This window comes from Melitaea cinxia, chromosome 19 (genome assembly GCF_905220565.1).
Source record: "Melitaea cinxia chromosome 19, ilMelCinx1.1, whole genome shotgun sequence".
In the NCBI taxonomy this organism is placed as follows: domain Eukaryota; kingdom Metazoa; phylum Arthropoda; class Insecta; order Lepidoptera; family Nymphalidae; genus Melitaea; species Melitaea cinxia.
Window position 1 is genome coordinate 11,964,746 of NC_059412.1, and position 14,759 is coordinate 11,979,504.

The window sequence follows — 14,759 nt, forward strand, 5'->3', positions numbered from 1 at the left end:
CTACATTGATTGTATTGATGATTCAAATAAATAATTGAAAGAATCAGCGCAGTAGCTTAGATTTGCTAATATATAAATATGCAAAGCTGCTCTCATGGAAGCTACTCGTGCTACTGACGATCCTTTAACGAGAGGACTCGTTTTAAAGCGTTAAATCAACGACAATTTCAACGTTCGTTCTAAGGAGACAAAGGGGTGAAAACTTTTATAAAATAATAAATATGTTTAACACATGCATGTCTTTTCTTAAGGTAGGTTGACTTGATTCTTGCTTCCATTTGAGTATCCGGTCCAGAAAGCTAACTGTTGAGGTAGGGCACAGCAGTAAATTTCCTACTCAAAATATGGAGCAGCCCGACTGAGGTAGTACCTCGACCTTACATAAGACCACAGCTAAATAATACGTTTTCAAGCAGTGTTGTGTTCCTGTTGGTGAGTAAGATGACCAGAGCTCCTGGGGGAATTGAGGATAGGGTTGGCAACGAGCTTGTAATGCTTCTGGTGTTGCAGGCGTCTATAAGCTACGGTAATCGCTTACCATCAGGTGAGCCGTACGCTTGTTTGCCGACCTTGTTGTATATAAAAACTGCATCGAAAGACTTCTTGCTTCATCCCAATACCATATACCCATATATTACCATATATCCTCTAAAACTAAACACTTACCAACTCGGATACCTCGTCTTTCAAGCTCGAATGGACCCCAATAAGAAAAGGCGTGGGTGTCGCCAAAACTTCTGCTAAGCCGGCCGGTAAGAGTGGTATGTATACATGAGCGTATCTGAAAGGTAAAATATTTACTAAGATTATAATACAACTGCCTGAGCAATGTTTCATGAACGTCTAAGATCGACTGGTAAATAAGGCTATATGTCTTTAAATCCACCTTATATATAACGTATTTTGTATATTTGAGTAAGAAAGTTATATAAAATATATTTTTTTACTGAAGACAACATTTCAGCCTGTAGCCCACTGGAAATAAGCCATTTTCTCCATGTACAAGAACCTCCACTGCGAGTTGACGGATTCTCAAGACAAACCCATACAAAATCACCAAATACATGCGGTGGTATAAATTAGTAGCAAGGTCCACCTCTACCTGAAAGGGAACATGAGAGCTGCGAGCGCCCTGCAAGCTGCTGATAATCGCGCTGCGGCTAACGAAACTAGCAACACTTTGTGTTCGCTCATCACCGCACACCACAGTGTCACCGAATTGTGAATCCCTGAAACACAGACAGAAAATATGTTTATTGCTATGCTAAATATGAATATTTCCAAATAGCAGGATAACTTTATAATATTGTAAGTCATTTCTGTTTACTGTGTTATTAATATATATGTGTATACGAGTATATATATATATATACAAGTATACAAATAAAAAAAAAATAATTTATAGTTTGATGTATAATCTGTATGAATGTGTGTATTTTATAGCATATTAACGAATTATTATAAAAATACAGAGGTTTAAGTGTAAGCGCTTCCCATACTTTTCATTTTGTGACAGTAAAGCACAGCCTTCTTGGTTTTTCACCACCATACGTCATTTCTATGTAGTCATATAAACGCCATACTCAAGTGCTACTTGCATGTAACTATTATCACATTTAAATCGTGCATTAACTGAAATATTTAAAGTACACTCGAGAGCATAGAAATCGCACACCCTTACATTTTAATTTTGACTGCAAATATTTTATATTTGATATATCAAGGATTATATAATGATATATCAAGGATACTTAATTTGGATATTAACCACGACAACTTGAGTAGTTTTAAAAGGAAAACACTGCTGTTACTGGAGGTTTAATACGAACCTTCTTAATTTGTCTCGTACACTCTATTCCTAATTAATTTGTGAATTAAATTATAATTTGTGATTGTAAGCTACGGTTGTCTAGTGTAACTTGCCTTGTACATTGCAAGTGTGAACTGTGTTATTTTCTGTACGTATATTGTTTTGTAAAAAAAAGTTTCGTTTATTAAAAACTTACCTAATAATCTCAACAGCATGTACACCGCGTTATGCGTGACCGGCATAGGCGGCGCCGCGGGCGGCTGCAACGCCTGCCGGTCACCGGCTCCGATACTGAAGCGAACCTGCGGGCCCCCGGGCGGGGGTACCAATACGCAGCCCAGCAGGTTACCGACTAGTGTCTCCAGTGGCACGCCCAGGTTCTCAACCCACACCGTGTAGATTATGCCGAGGCAATTCTGAAAAATATATTTTGACCTATTATACTAAATACTAGCTGACCCCGCAAACGTTGTTTTGCCATATATGTTATTAACCCCTTAATCCCCCCCCCCCCTAACTTCGATGTATGAAAAATAGATGTTGTTCGATTCTCAGACCTACCCAATATGCGCACAAAATTTCATGAGAATCGGTCAAGCCGTTTCGGAGGAGTTAAACTACAAACACCGCGACACGAGCATTATATATATTCAACGAACGAGAATCGAACAACATCTATTTTTCATTCCACTAAATGTTAACGGTAGTCCACCCCTAAATATATATATATTTTTTTATTTTAGGATAAATTATGTTTTATTTTTATTTTATTATGAATTGCCGTTGAAAAATACATACAACCCTAAATTGTCACCCTTCTACCACCAACCCCTATTTTTAAATAGCGTTTAGCGGCAAGACAACGTTTGTCGAGTCAGCTAGTAATATATAATCCTCTCATATCAATCAATCTACAACTCTTTACGAGACTCCTTGTTATCGTGTTAACATTTGTTTTGCCTTAATTGGATATTGGTAAAGCTTTAGATTACGTAAAACCGAATTTCGGGACCGTGGGGGGAAGGGGGGGAGAGGGTGGGGAACGCTACCCCTAGTACCACTGTCACACCTCAGAACCCCATGGTTATGGAGATATCCATGGTTAAAGTTTTGAGGTTAGAAGAAGAATTTCGAAAGTTAGAGGAACGCTTGGCTCCGGCGCTGCGGGAAGTGCAGCCCTCCCTCCGCGCCTCCGCGACACAAAAAAGCACTCTAGGGGTAGGACAGACCAAGACCACGTGGACAGTGGGGTGCTCCGATTCGGTTTTGGGTATTTTTCGAATTTCTAAACCTATATTCTAGCACGCAATGTTACTAATTTTATTAGAATATTATGTCTGACGCGTTATTTTGTTTAAAAGTGTCGATTTGTCACACAATGCAAACAGTACGAGCTTAAAGGTATTATAATAGCTTTAAATTCTTCTTCTAACCTCAAAACTTTAACCATGGATATCTCCATAACCATGGGGTTTTGAGGTGTGACAGTGTTACCTTGTATAGATTCCCCTACACCCTCCACCCTCCACACCCAAAAACCCCATAATTCGGTTTTACCTAGTCTAGATCTTAGCCTGGATATTTTTTTAAGTGAAACTTTTTTAGGCGCATGAGGGTAAAATTTTTATAGATGAAACGGCAAAGTTTTGATGAAACGGTAACGTTTTTGTCGATGGCGCTGGAACGGAAATCTAAAGCTCAAGATTCGTATAAATATAAACGAGACTTAAAAATTAGTTTGCCAAGGAAGTTTCACTTCTGACACGTGTACTTTGAACGCACGAACTTTTTTTTTATAAAAGACAACCCCACAATGGCACAGCGTGGTAGATTAAGCTTTGATTCTTCTCCTCAATGACACAAATTGAATCATCAAGTTTTGCTCACCCGAAATGTATCGATGTAGTCTTGCCGCGAAACGATGACCAGACACTTGGGCGCGTACATGATGCTGTGGTGGGTTATGTTCGGGACCGGCCGGCTCGAGTCCAGTGACTCTTCGTCCTGTAAATAAAATAGAAAGCAAAATTAAAAATCAAAATTTACTTTATATAAATGAGCTTAAAAAGTACTTTTCAACCGTCGTTAATTGAGTACTACCATCGATTCGGAATGTAGATTTTGCAGAGAGGAATAGCAATGAAATTCCGCAAATACCCTTTCTGAAAAATTGTCAATAGCTCACTACTATCTTTAACATTAATATAATCCTGAACTGAATAATATGCTTTTACTATTAAATAATTTTTAACTTACTTAAAAAAGTAAGAAGTCTAATAAAAAAAAAAAAGATTTTTCCAAGCATTCCTTAAACAAACTAAGTATACCGCTTTATTATATTAATATTCTAAAGTACATTCAGGCGCATCTTTCGATGTCTGAAAGTAAACATTTAACATCGACTTTATACAGACATCTCCCGCCTACAGTCTACCGTGGAAGTCTCGACACTTTCATTTACTTTTTTACTTCTTTTCTTTATACCTACTTTTAGGATTAAGTAATGACTACCCGCCTGACGGTAGTCGCCATATATACATAGATGGTATATATAAGGCTTCGTAAGCACAATTGACAGGACGCGCTTATTTTATTAACGTTTTAATCGATTTAAAAAAACATTCAATATTGGTAATTTCTTGAAACAGTACCTATAAATACACGACTTGTTACAAATGTTTCTTGAAACAAAGCTTGTCATTGTAATTTAAAAAAAGTGTGTGTCAGCTCCGAAAACGACTGGAGGTTTCTCCTTCAGATCGACTGTCTAAATAGGTACAAAAAAGGCTTACTAGTCTAAGAAAAAGAATACAATATCAAATGGAAAATAAACGAATCAAATAACGCCATCTGTCTATCTAAGATGGCGTTATTAGAAAACGTCGTTACGCAATCGATCGGAACCCTATTGTGTTTCGATGGATGGCGTTACGAGCAACGTAACGAGGTCATTCGTTCAATAGCTTTTACTCCTCATTTTTTATTCACAGAATAAAAAAAGCTTTATTATTCTGTCTTGTTCTCAAAAGGTGGCTGAAAAAGTTCGCTCTTCTAGCGAGTTGATCTTTGTACATTTGGTTCATATATAAATATAAATGAATCGCCGATATGTATATACGTGCAAAACTGATTGCACCAAAGTGATTTTTTGTTCGTTATCGTCACGACAAGATTCATATAAAAGAAAATTTAAAAAAAATCGATATACTTCATTACAAAAACAAACGACAGCAACCGACAGCTAAAGTTGAACGTATCAACTTGAAAAAAATTACATTATTTAAACCATTATAAGTATAAATAAAATAAAAAAATTCAAATATTTTACACGTCAAACAATATATCTCTCACGCAATAATTTACCAACAGCACACGCGAGGAATATTTATTATTCCGTACAGATTTTTTTTTACATTTACCGATTCCGAGAATTGGTAAACGGTTTTGATACTGGATTACAACGAACCAGAACTTCTTGGAAGCTTTTGTGTTAAATTTTACGTTACAATAACAATATTCTTTGCAATTAATGTAATATCTTAAATAATCCTGTACTGGTTGTGGCGCCATAAAGTAACTAAAGTACCTTATAAAAATCCCTATTTCTGAATATCTTTTATTTCCATTTAGAAAATTTTGTTGAAGACTTATTATTTAGTAATAGAGTAAAAATAAACGCGAGTGAGATCACAGGGGTCTTCTAATTCGCTTTATATACAAGCCCAAACATGTAAATGTACTTAGTGCAAACATCTGTTAGACAAAACGATGATTATTATTACAAATGTGCCTGTCATGTCATGGGGGCGCATGTCTGTTACATGCTAGCTTCATAGTTTACAATCTGGTACACATCTGTTCGCGTATTCAGGAGCAGCGTATGTAAATTTCTTACTAAGGTAGACGTATGACGCGATTCAAAACACTTTTTGACACGGGACTTTGTCCGTAAATTGACAATTTCAAATCATAATTTGACAAATTAATCATAACAATAATTGGTCTTTAATAGACCAGCAGGCTTACTCTTGAAACTCAATCTTATTTGAAATTTAGGATTGGGATCAAGAACTTGTCAATCGGTACTCTTAAACACTACACTAGCGCACGATTTTACTCAATCACAATGGAATTTTATGTAACTAATAGAAATTGGGATTTCTCGATCTTATACATTTTTTGCACTCTTGACAATATTTTGACGTTGACTATCGACTTGGAAATCGTGTTTGGGATCGAAATAAAGATAACTTTTTAGTGTTCGATTGTGTATCTCAAAGTGTTTTTTATTGAGATAATGGCGCGACTGGCCCTTATTAACTATGTATATTTTTATATTATCAACAATACCACAATCACAGTATTTTGTTAAAATGGAACTAAATACTTAACAATTAGTTTTTTATCCTCTTTTAACCTAAGGTAGTAATTTTTAAATATAAATCACAGTATTTATGTTTCTAATATTTAAATAAAAATCACAGTATTTAAGTCACTATTATCTTTTGTTTTAAGTATATTAATTATTAATAAACTTTTGTATTCACTAATTTAAACTTAACACTGGTAAAATTGCAGAAATTATTACAGAAGTACTTAAATAAAGAAAGAAGATAAGTTAATTATAAATATAAATTAGGAAAATACGTAATCGAGATAATTTGAAATTTAGAAGTCTCAAAATTGCGCCAGTCGTGAGCTTTTTTTTAACAACAACACATATTATGACAGAATGTATAATATATCTTGCGTTTTTATGCTTAAAAAAATCAGTTTTAGGTTTAATTTAACGAATTACAATATAGTAGATAATAATTAATTATTGGAGACACATTATAATTTAAAAAACATAAAATTTTATGAGTTAAATTTTATTTTCTTATTATTTTTTATTATAATGGCTACACCGGAAACCGATCGTTAATTCGATTCCAATTTCAATTCAATTGAAAGCTCGATTTGGTCAACAGTACCAAAATATTACAGATTGGAACTGGAACTGTACTGAATTCGTGTTTTTGTGAGATTGGGATTGAAGTCAAGATTAAACCTACAGTTGTGGTTACCGTGAAGCTACCATCAATTCAAAATATAGACTGCTGAATAGCATCTGCAAAAACTTAGCATTTACTATTTCAAAAAACTGTCAATGTCACAATGGAGATGGAAAGTATTCCATACATTCTTGGGCCAAAATATAATGAAATGAAAATGTAATCAATTAATGCATTTAGGCTTATTGATCCCTCGCTGAAAATTCTCTATAGTTTAGCGATTATTTAGCGGAGTTATTAGACGTTTCGTAAAAGTGAGGTTATGTTACAATGTCTATAAAAAAACCCGATCACTAAGTTCTTGAAGCACTAATGTTTATTATATTATTTATTATATTTATCAAATGAGGTAGGGCATAGCAGGAATTTCCTGCTCAAAATATGGAGCAGCCCGACTGGGGTAGTACCTCGACCTTACAGAAGACCACAGCTAAATAATACTGTTTTCAAGCAGTATTGTGTTCCTGTTGGTGAGTAAGGTGACCAGAGCTCCTGGGGGGGATTGGGGATTGGGTCGGCAACGCGCTTGCGATGCTTCTGGTGTTGCAGGCGTCTATAAGCTACGGTAATATCCTACCACCAGGTGAGCCGTATGCTTGTTTGCCGAACTAGTGATATAAAAAAAATAGTAAAGAATGTTTGAAAACTAATTACAAATATTAATAAATTGAAACCATAAATATCAGGAATGGATCCAGAACACATCGGGAAACAGTAAACACGAAACGAGTGACGGGACATGGGAGGAGATGGCGCAGTGGCCGGTGCAGAAAATAAACGGCTAGTATCAATGTCATTCAGCTGTCAAAGCTGTCATTAAAAATATGATTTATTTTAAATAAATGTCATTAAACCAATCAATCAATCAATATTATATATATATATATATATATATATATATATATATATATATATATATATATATATATATATATATAGATATTTTCGCTATTAATGTAACTTTATTTAAATTTTATTGTTTACAACTTTAATTGTGCATATAAATACTTTGAGTTAACTAACGGTGCAAACCTTTTCTTTTTGAATTCTATAATCGATTATATGTAGTTGAATCGATACCCAATTAATTTGACGAAAACTATTTTTCTAATTTTTCTCTGCTTCCGATTCAGAAATGTGCTAATTTTTTATATGTTAAAATAAAAAATATGGCCAATTTTTTGAACCATAATCTCTACTTATTACATTTTGTCCCACTAGTCCCCATCTCTTTTAGACATCTGCAAGTCTCGTGTAAAATTCAGCACTATTAACCCCAACACACACATATTTATCGGATACATAATTATTATTAACATAATCTTTAACAGAATATTATATTACATCTCTTTGTTTCTATTTCACAGCAAAGCTGAAAATGTTTTATCAAATTATACCCTAATCATAATCGATAATTTAACCAATATATATTCTAATTCTCTCTATTCTTAATTTCTATATTATGTATATTGCATCTTAGCAAACGCTCAGCCTATTTCTTAGCACTGACGTCACGCGTGTTGCGGTCGACAGCTCATTGTTTTTATGGAAATTTAATAACGGGTTGCCTATGAACACATACAACAAATGAACGTGCAAATTGACCGACAATATTCTTTTACAATTTTTTTTTAAATTAATAATAAAAAAATTGTAACATACACGATCGTCTTTTCCTAAGGCAGGCAACTTAATGTGCCTCTTGAGTGGAAAGCAGGGACACTGCAAATTGCGCCACTGTCTAGTCAATAGCATACCTCTTTCTGACTGATTTTGACTTGATCTGATTTTAGAATATTCCGATTGACCATCGGGAAAACACTATTAAAACGATTTCAATTTTCATTTCATTTCCATTAGATTTTATTTCATCACCAAAATACTGGTTATATTTTTACGGGAAAAAATGGAAAATAGCCAAAATCGTGTAAGCCAAACGGGCGAAGCCGTATATAACTAGGTTTACTAACCTTTGAGTTATGTTCATCACTTTCAAATAAACTTTATGAGAATAAATTTTATCATAACCTAGACCTAGAGTAAAAACTATTACCCACTGACACACTATTTCCTAGAGCACTTGACAATGAACGTTACTTCACCGTTACGTCTGTTACGTTATACCTAGGGAACCATTGTTATCTCAATGTCGAGCTGCTCTTAAGCTCTAGTGTTTCGCTTTGTTCTTGTTTTTGTTATTCTTAATTATTGAAGCAAAACTTCTTTACGCACGCTTGACTTGATGGGGAGTAAGCTGGTGCAGGCGTGACGAGAGCGTTACGAAAAGTGAGCGAGGGCGAGGCGAACGGAAGTTTAGAGGGAGATATAATTTAGTAAAGAAAGAAAGAGAGAAGATTGCGTTTCGTATATAACTGTAGGAGTTGAAGAAGTTTTAATTCTGTCGTGTGGTCTAAAGCACGCGTTTTTTTTTTTTTTTTATTAAAGATATTTTCTTGCATTTTTCCTACAATTTTGCAACTTTTCAACATATATTCTTTGTTGAATTTAATAATTAAAGAAAATACTTACAAAAGGCGTTGGTTAGGACAAAGATTTCTTCACATTTCTCTATAAGAGATCCCAACCAGTCAACCCATGGTAGTGATAGATATTGAGATCAAGAGATAAGCAATGCAAGAAATGAAAGAATATATTAAAAATAACGTAGCTTAGAAGTATTAAAACACAATAATCTCAACATGGATTTTGGAAATATTTCAGAACGTTGTTAGGCCATAAAATGTAACGCTACGGATTGATCAAACCTCTCAACTAGCTTAAAAGCTATCGAACATAACCTACGAGTATATTATTATCATTCCTTATCATTTCAACCATTACGAGCATCGCGCTTGCGAGGCTCCTGCTATTGCACGCGTTTATAGGCTAGGATAATTGCTTCAGCCTGTAATATCCCACACCTGGACATAGGACTCTTTCCCCATGTAGGAGAAGGATAAGAGCTTAATCCACCACGCTGCTCCAATGCGGGTTGGCAAATATATTCCCTACTATGAGCAGCGATCGTCATCAGGTGTACATGACAACAAACGGGACCGACGGCTTAACGTGCTCTCCGAGGCACAATGGGGAGACCCAAAAGGACTGCACAAACACCCAGACCACGGCAAACATCTATATGGCTAATACAAATTTTTATCATGTGAGGGAATCGAACCCGCTACCGCCAGCGCAACAGCCACAAACCAGTGCTGTGACCGCTGCGCCAACGCGTCGTCAATAGGATAGTCGTTGTAGTGGGATAACCGTTGACCATCTATCGGACCATATGTTTTTTTATCACCGTTTATAATAAAAACATATTTAAAAAATTGTTTGCTGGCAAACGAAAAAAACCCGACTTCAATTACCTAAACTTACTTACCTAGAAGTAATAAAACAACAACATTGGACGAAAAAATAGTCAAGTAAATACGCGTTGTTAGTATTAACTCAAAAAAATACTTGTCACATCTCGATTAAATTTAAATGGGACAAACGTGACAAGCACCACATTTTTTTGAAGTCGGTTAGAAATGGAAAAATTAGCAGAAAGGTCTCTCTCGACGCGCCTCAGGTTCCAGCGGACCCACTTGCGGTTCACTGTTTACTCAAGAGGCGATGAATACGAACGCACCCTTTTATGATCTCCGAGGCGGAAGGAAATGTAACATCTCAAGCGTGTACAGCGACACTAACTGTGCTGTGCGGTTTTTCTTTCTCGATTATAAATAATTAAATGAATAAATAATAAAGATCTTATAACATACACACTAATATAGTTATATATAACTATTTTTTTTATAAATATACATAGAAGTAGTAAATATCTAAGTATATAAATACAAATATTACACTCAGACTCAGACGGGAATCGAACCCGCAACCCGCGGAACCGAAAGCAGAGCAAACTGCGCCAACGGGCTAGTCAAATAAAAAAATATTTAATATGAATTATTAACACGCCAACATAACCACCACCATACACCGAAAATAGTCGAAAAAAGTACGTAATTTATAATATATATTAAGTATAATTCTTGCTTTTAACATAGGTGGAAACATTTCAGAAAAACAAAACAGACGAATAATTGTGTTTGCTTGGAAACGAAAAAAAACCGACCTCAATAACATCGACAAATAATACAACGTAGGTAGACGAAAAAATAGTCAAGTAAATACGCATTATCAAAGATTACTCCAAAAGATGTAATCAGATCTCGATGAAATTTAAATGTGACCACATGCTAAACTTCGGCTTTTGATTAAATTAAAAATCATCAAAATCGGTACACCCAGTTAAAAAAAAAGTTTACGGATTTTCGAGAGTTTCCCTCGATTTCTCTGGGATCCCATCATCAGATCCTGGTTTCCTTATCATGGTACGACACCAGGGATACCTCCTTTCCAACGAAAAAAGAATTATCAAAACCCTCCTTTTTTGAAGTTGGTCAAAAAATAAATAAACAAAAACGCCCGCATATACTCATTGCTCGATTAACTTTTATTATGATATAATTAAAATCAATATCTAAATAATACGACTCAAAATCAATTTCAATGGCATCACATGTGACGTAATACTCATCGCTTCCTACGAGTACAGGATGGAAAGATAATTGTGTTCGTTCTTAAACAATAAAAAAAACGACTTCAACTTACATCGACAAGTAATAAATTTCGAACTTTTTCAACGTTGCATTCAGCCTGTATTCTGTAACATCTCACTGCTGGACAAAGGCGTATTTCTCCATATAAGAAAAGGATTGGAGCTTAATCCACCACGCTGCTCCAATGCGGGTTGGCGAATGATAAATAATATCCCTAGTCTATGAGTAATGATCGCTATCAGAGATTTAAGATTACAACCTGGACCGACGCGACGGCTTAACGTGCTCTCCGAGGCACGGTGGGGAGACCCCCAAGGACAGACATCCAAGCCGGGAGTAAATATTTGTACATATATAAATATCCATCTCAAGCGGGAATCGAAACCGCTAACCGTTGGTATTTTACTCGAATGTTCGCACCACTACACCAGAGTGTTTCATTCATCATGCCAACCTATGGTTATTATTCCCTTTTTGAATTCAAATGAACTCCAATGAAATATGTAATAAAAAAGGGATAAAACGCAATAGGCCGAGAGAGACATTAAAGTGAAATTTGAAAGTGAAATTAAAACTCAAAACACCCTTTTTATGAAGCGGGTATCCTTCGGCGGTCGTTAATTTACAATTTAAGTGAAGATACTACCAGCATGGCATACCATAGACGTGTTGAGCTAGCCTATAACTGAAATGTATATTAAAAATTTGTCATACTGTTAATCTGTATTCAAAAATAATTGTAACTTTGTACATTGTGTTGGCTTTCTATGTAATAAAATAATAATAAAAAAAATACTATTATACATAAATAATACTTTATTATTCGAACAGCTAGCCATTGGTATATGACTTGTTTAAAAAATTATTAACCACTCATTCCAAATCCAAAATATTTTTCATCTTTACAAATAAATAAAATTGTAGTGTCTGTTTGTAATATTAAAATAACCGTTTTTTCCTAAATGCATATGGATGTATAAACGGTACATATACCAAAATAACATTTATTACAATTTTGGTGTCTGTCTGTCTGTTTGTTCCGGTTAATCTCTGAAACGGCTGGACCGATTTTCACGAGATTTTCACTAGCGGATAGGTGATGTAATAAGGAGTAACTTAGGCTACTTTTATTTTAGAAATTTATTTATAACTCTGAGAACTGAACAATAGCTTTTTAGCGGACGAAGTCGCAGGCACAGCTAGTGTAAATATAAAATATGATAATATTGATTTAGCATTTAAATAAATTGATATATTTATAAAAAGACATTAAGCATGTCAAGACAAGTTACCTCGCGGTGTTTTCATTGCCGCTAAGTGGGACAAATTGCACGAACTAATTAGGAATTCGAAAAACGCAACGGCCGACCGTGAACCCGTGACCTTTGATTAAGACCTACGTAATCCAACTGAGCTATTTTGATTAGTGACTGTGAAACGTGCAACTTAAGTTTTTTTTACTTACTTCTGGTAAAGGAAGTAATGAAAATGCGAAAATGTTCGATTTTTTACCGACTTAAAAAAAAGAGAAGGTTATCAATTCTTTGTACTTTGTGTTTGTGTTGATTGTACAAATTTTGATAATACTTTTTTTATTAGATACTATATAAATATTTAATTTATTATATTATTAGGGATTTTCATTGTACCCATATAGACTCATTTATTTTATTTTTTCATTATAAATAAAAATAAATTGCTAAATGTATTACCAAGCAGAGAAGCTGGATCATCATTTCGTTCAATTGATTTGCAGACAATTAGACCTTGAAAATTGTAACATTTAACAACAATCTAACGAATATTTCAACGTCACGCGTTTGACAGTATGCAATTCAGGACCATATCTATCAGGTCAACTAGTAATGAATAAAACAAACAGTGCAAAATCGTTCTTACTATCAAGGTTGAGTCGACAAGTAATTCGTTGACATTCGTCATGTCTGAACTCAGCCTAAATCCGTCTAGACTGTTTATTCGATGAAGCGAGTGTCTAGCCAACTTTTAAGTTAATTAAAACGAGCCTTTCCTTTGAATTTATTAACATAAAATACATGTCTGCCTTTTAAACAGTACTTCACTCGTCTAGGGCTCTCGTAGCGTTGTATCTGTATAGCCCATTAACTATGATATTTGTAATAAAAAGATAAAGCTGCAAGCTCATGGAGGTCCGCTATAGTAGGATGAAAATTCTGTTTCGAGGTCCGGAAAAGTACACAATACACAAGGACAAATTCCTAGACCACGGTAAGCAAAACTGTATAGCCTATATGGCCGCAACCGCCAACGCTTCATGAATAAAATCTAGATGAGATATGACTAGAGATGATGAGGCTAGAAATGGCCATGGAGTATAAAAAAACACTTCTTTAAAATTTACTATGGAATTTACAAACAAGGTCGCCTATTCCTAAGCTAGACTATAAGCAATTTGATGCCTGTGTTTTATGTAACAGCCGGCTGATATAAATAATTTTATAATATAACTAATAAATATTAATTAATTATCTATGATATTATTCATTCATAATGCGTACGGTCAAAGAATGGTACTCTCTACCAGCGTCTGTGTTGTCCGTCCGTGTCCGGATAAATACAACCTGGGGATCTTTAAGTCGCGAGTGAATAGGTTATTTCTAGGTAAGCGTGTTCCATCCTAGACGGCGTTTTCACTTAACATCAGGTGAAATAGTGGTCAAACGCAAGTCTATATTAATATAAAAAAAAAAACCGACTTCAATTACATCGAAGAGTAATACAACGTAGATCGACGAAAAAATAGTAATACTTTGTTCGTATTCCATATAACGCGACATTATAAAATTGTAGAATTATATAATGTTCTACTGTTATTTCTAACATTTTGTTAGCGATTGTAGGCAGAAATTTCATAAAAGGCCCGTCGTCGATTCGCGCGAAGCGCTGACATCGCTTATTACGGCGGGTTTTTTAGTTGAAGCGGATTTATATTGAATTACGGTTTATGTCTTTTTTATTAAAAATATGTAATGTTCATGTTTTCACACAGCTCCGATGCACGACTGGAGTTTACCCCTTCAGATCAACTGTCTAAATAGGCACAAAAAGGCTTACTAGTCTAAGAAATATATTATTACTATATCAAATTGTAAATAAATTAATGCAATAACGCCATCTATCGGAACCTAATTGCGTTATTAGAAAACGTCTGAACGCCATCTCTAACAAGGTCATTCGTTCAGTAGATTTTACTGTTCAATTTTTTCATTCCGGGGCTTTAAATGAAAATCGATTCTTAAGGAGAAA

The 14,759-nt window shown here is 34.7% G+C and overlaps 1 protein-coding gene across 1 annotated transcript in view; it reads right to left on the bottom strand.

Annotated features, from left to right (window-relative positions):
* Positions 1-14,759, bottom strand: part of LOC123662618 (myotubularin-related protein 5) — a 113,078-nt gene that overhangs the window by 26,166 nt on the left and 72,153 nt on the right. The window contains exons 5-8 of the mRNA XM_045597434.1: positions 3,698-3,814; positions 2,007-2,226; positions 1,103-1,229; positions 667-781 (exon numbers count right to left, since the gene is read on the bottom strand). Of these exons, the coding sequence (XP_045453390.1) occupies positions 667-781; positions 1,103-1,229; positions 2,007-2,226; positions 3,698-3,814 (579 nt within the window). The remainder of the gene's footprint in view (positions 1-666; positions 782-1,102; positions 1,230-2,006; positions 2,227-3,697; positions 3,815-14,759) is intronic.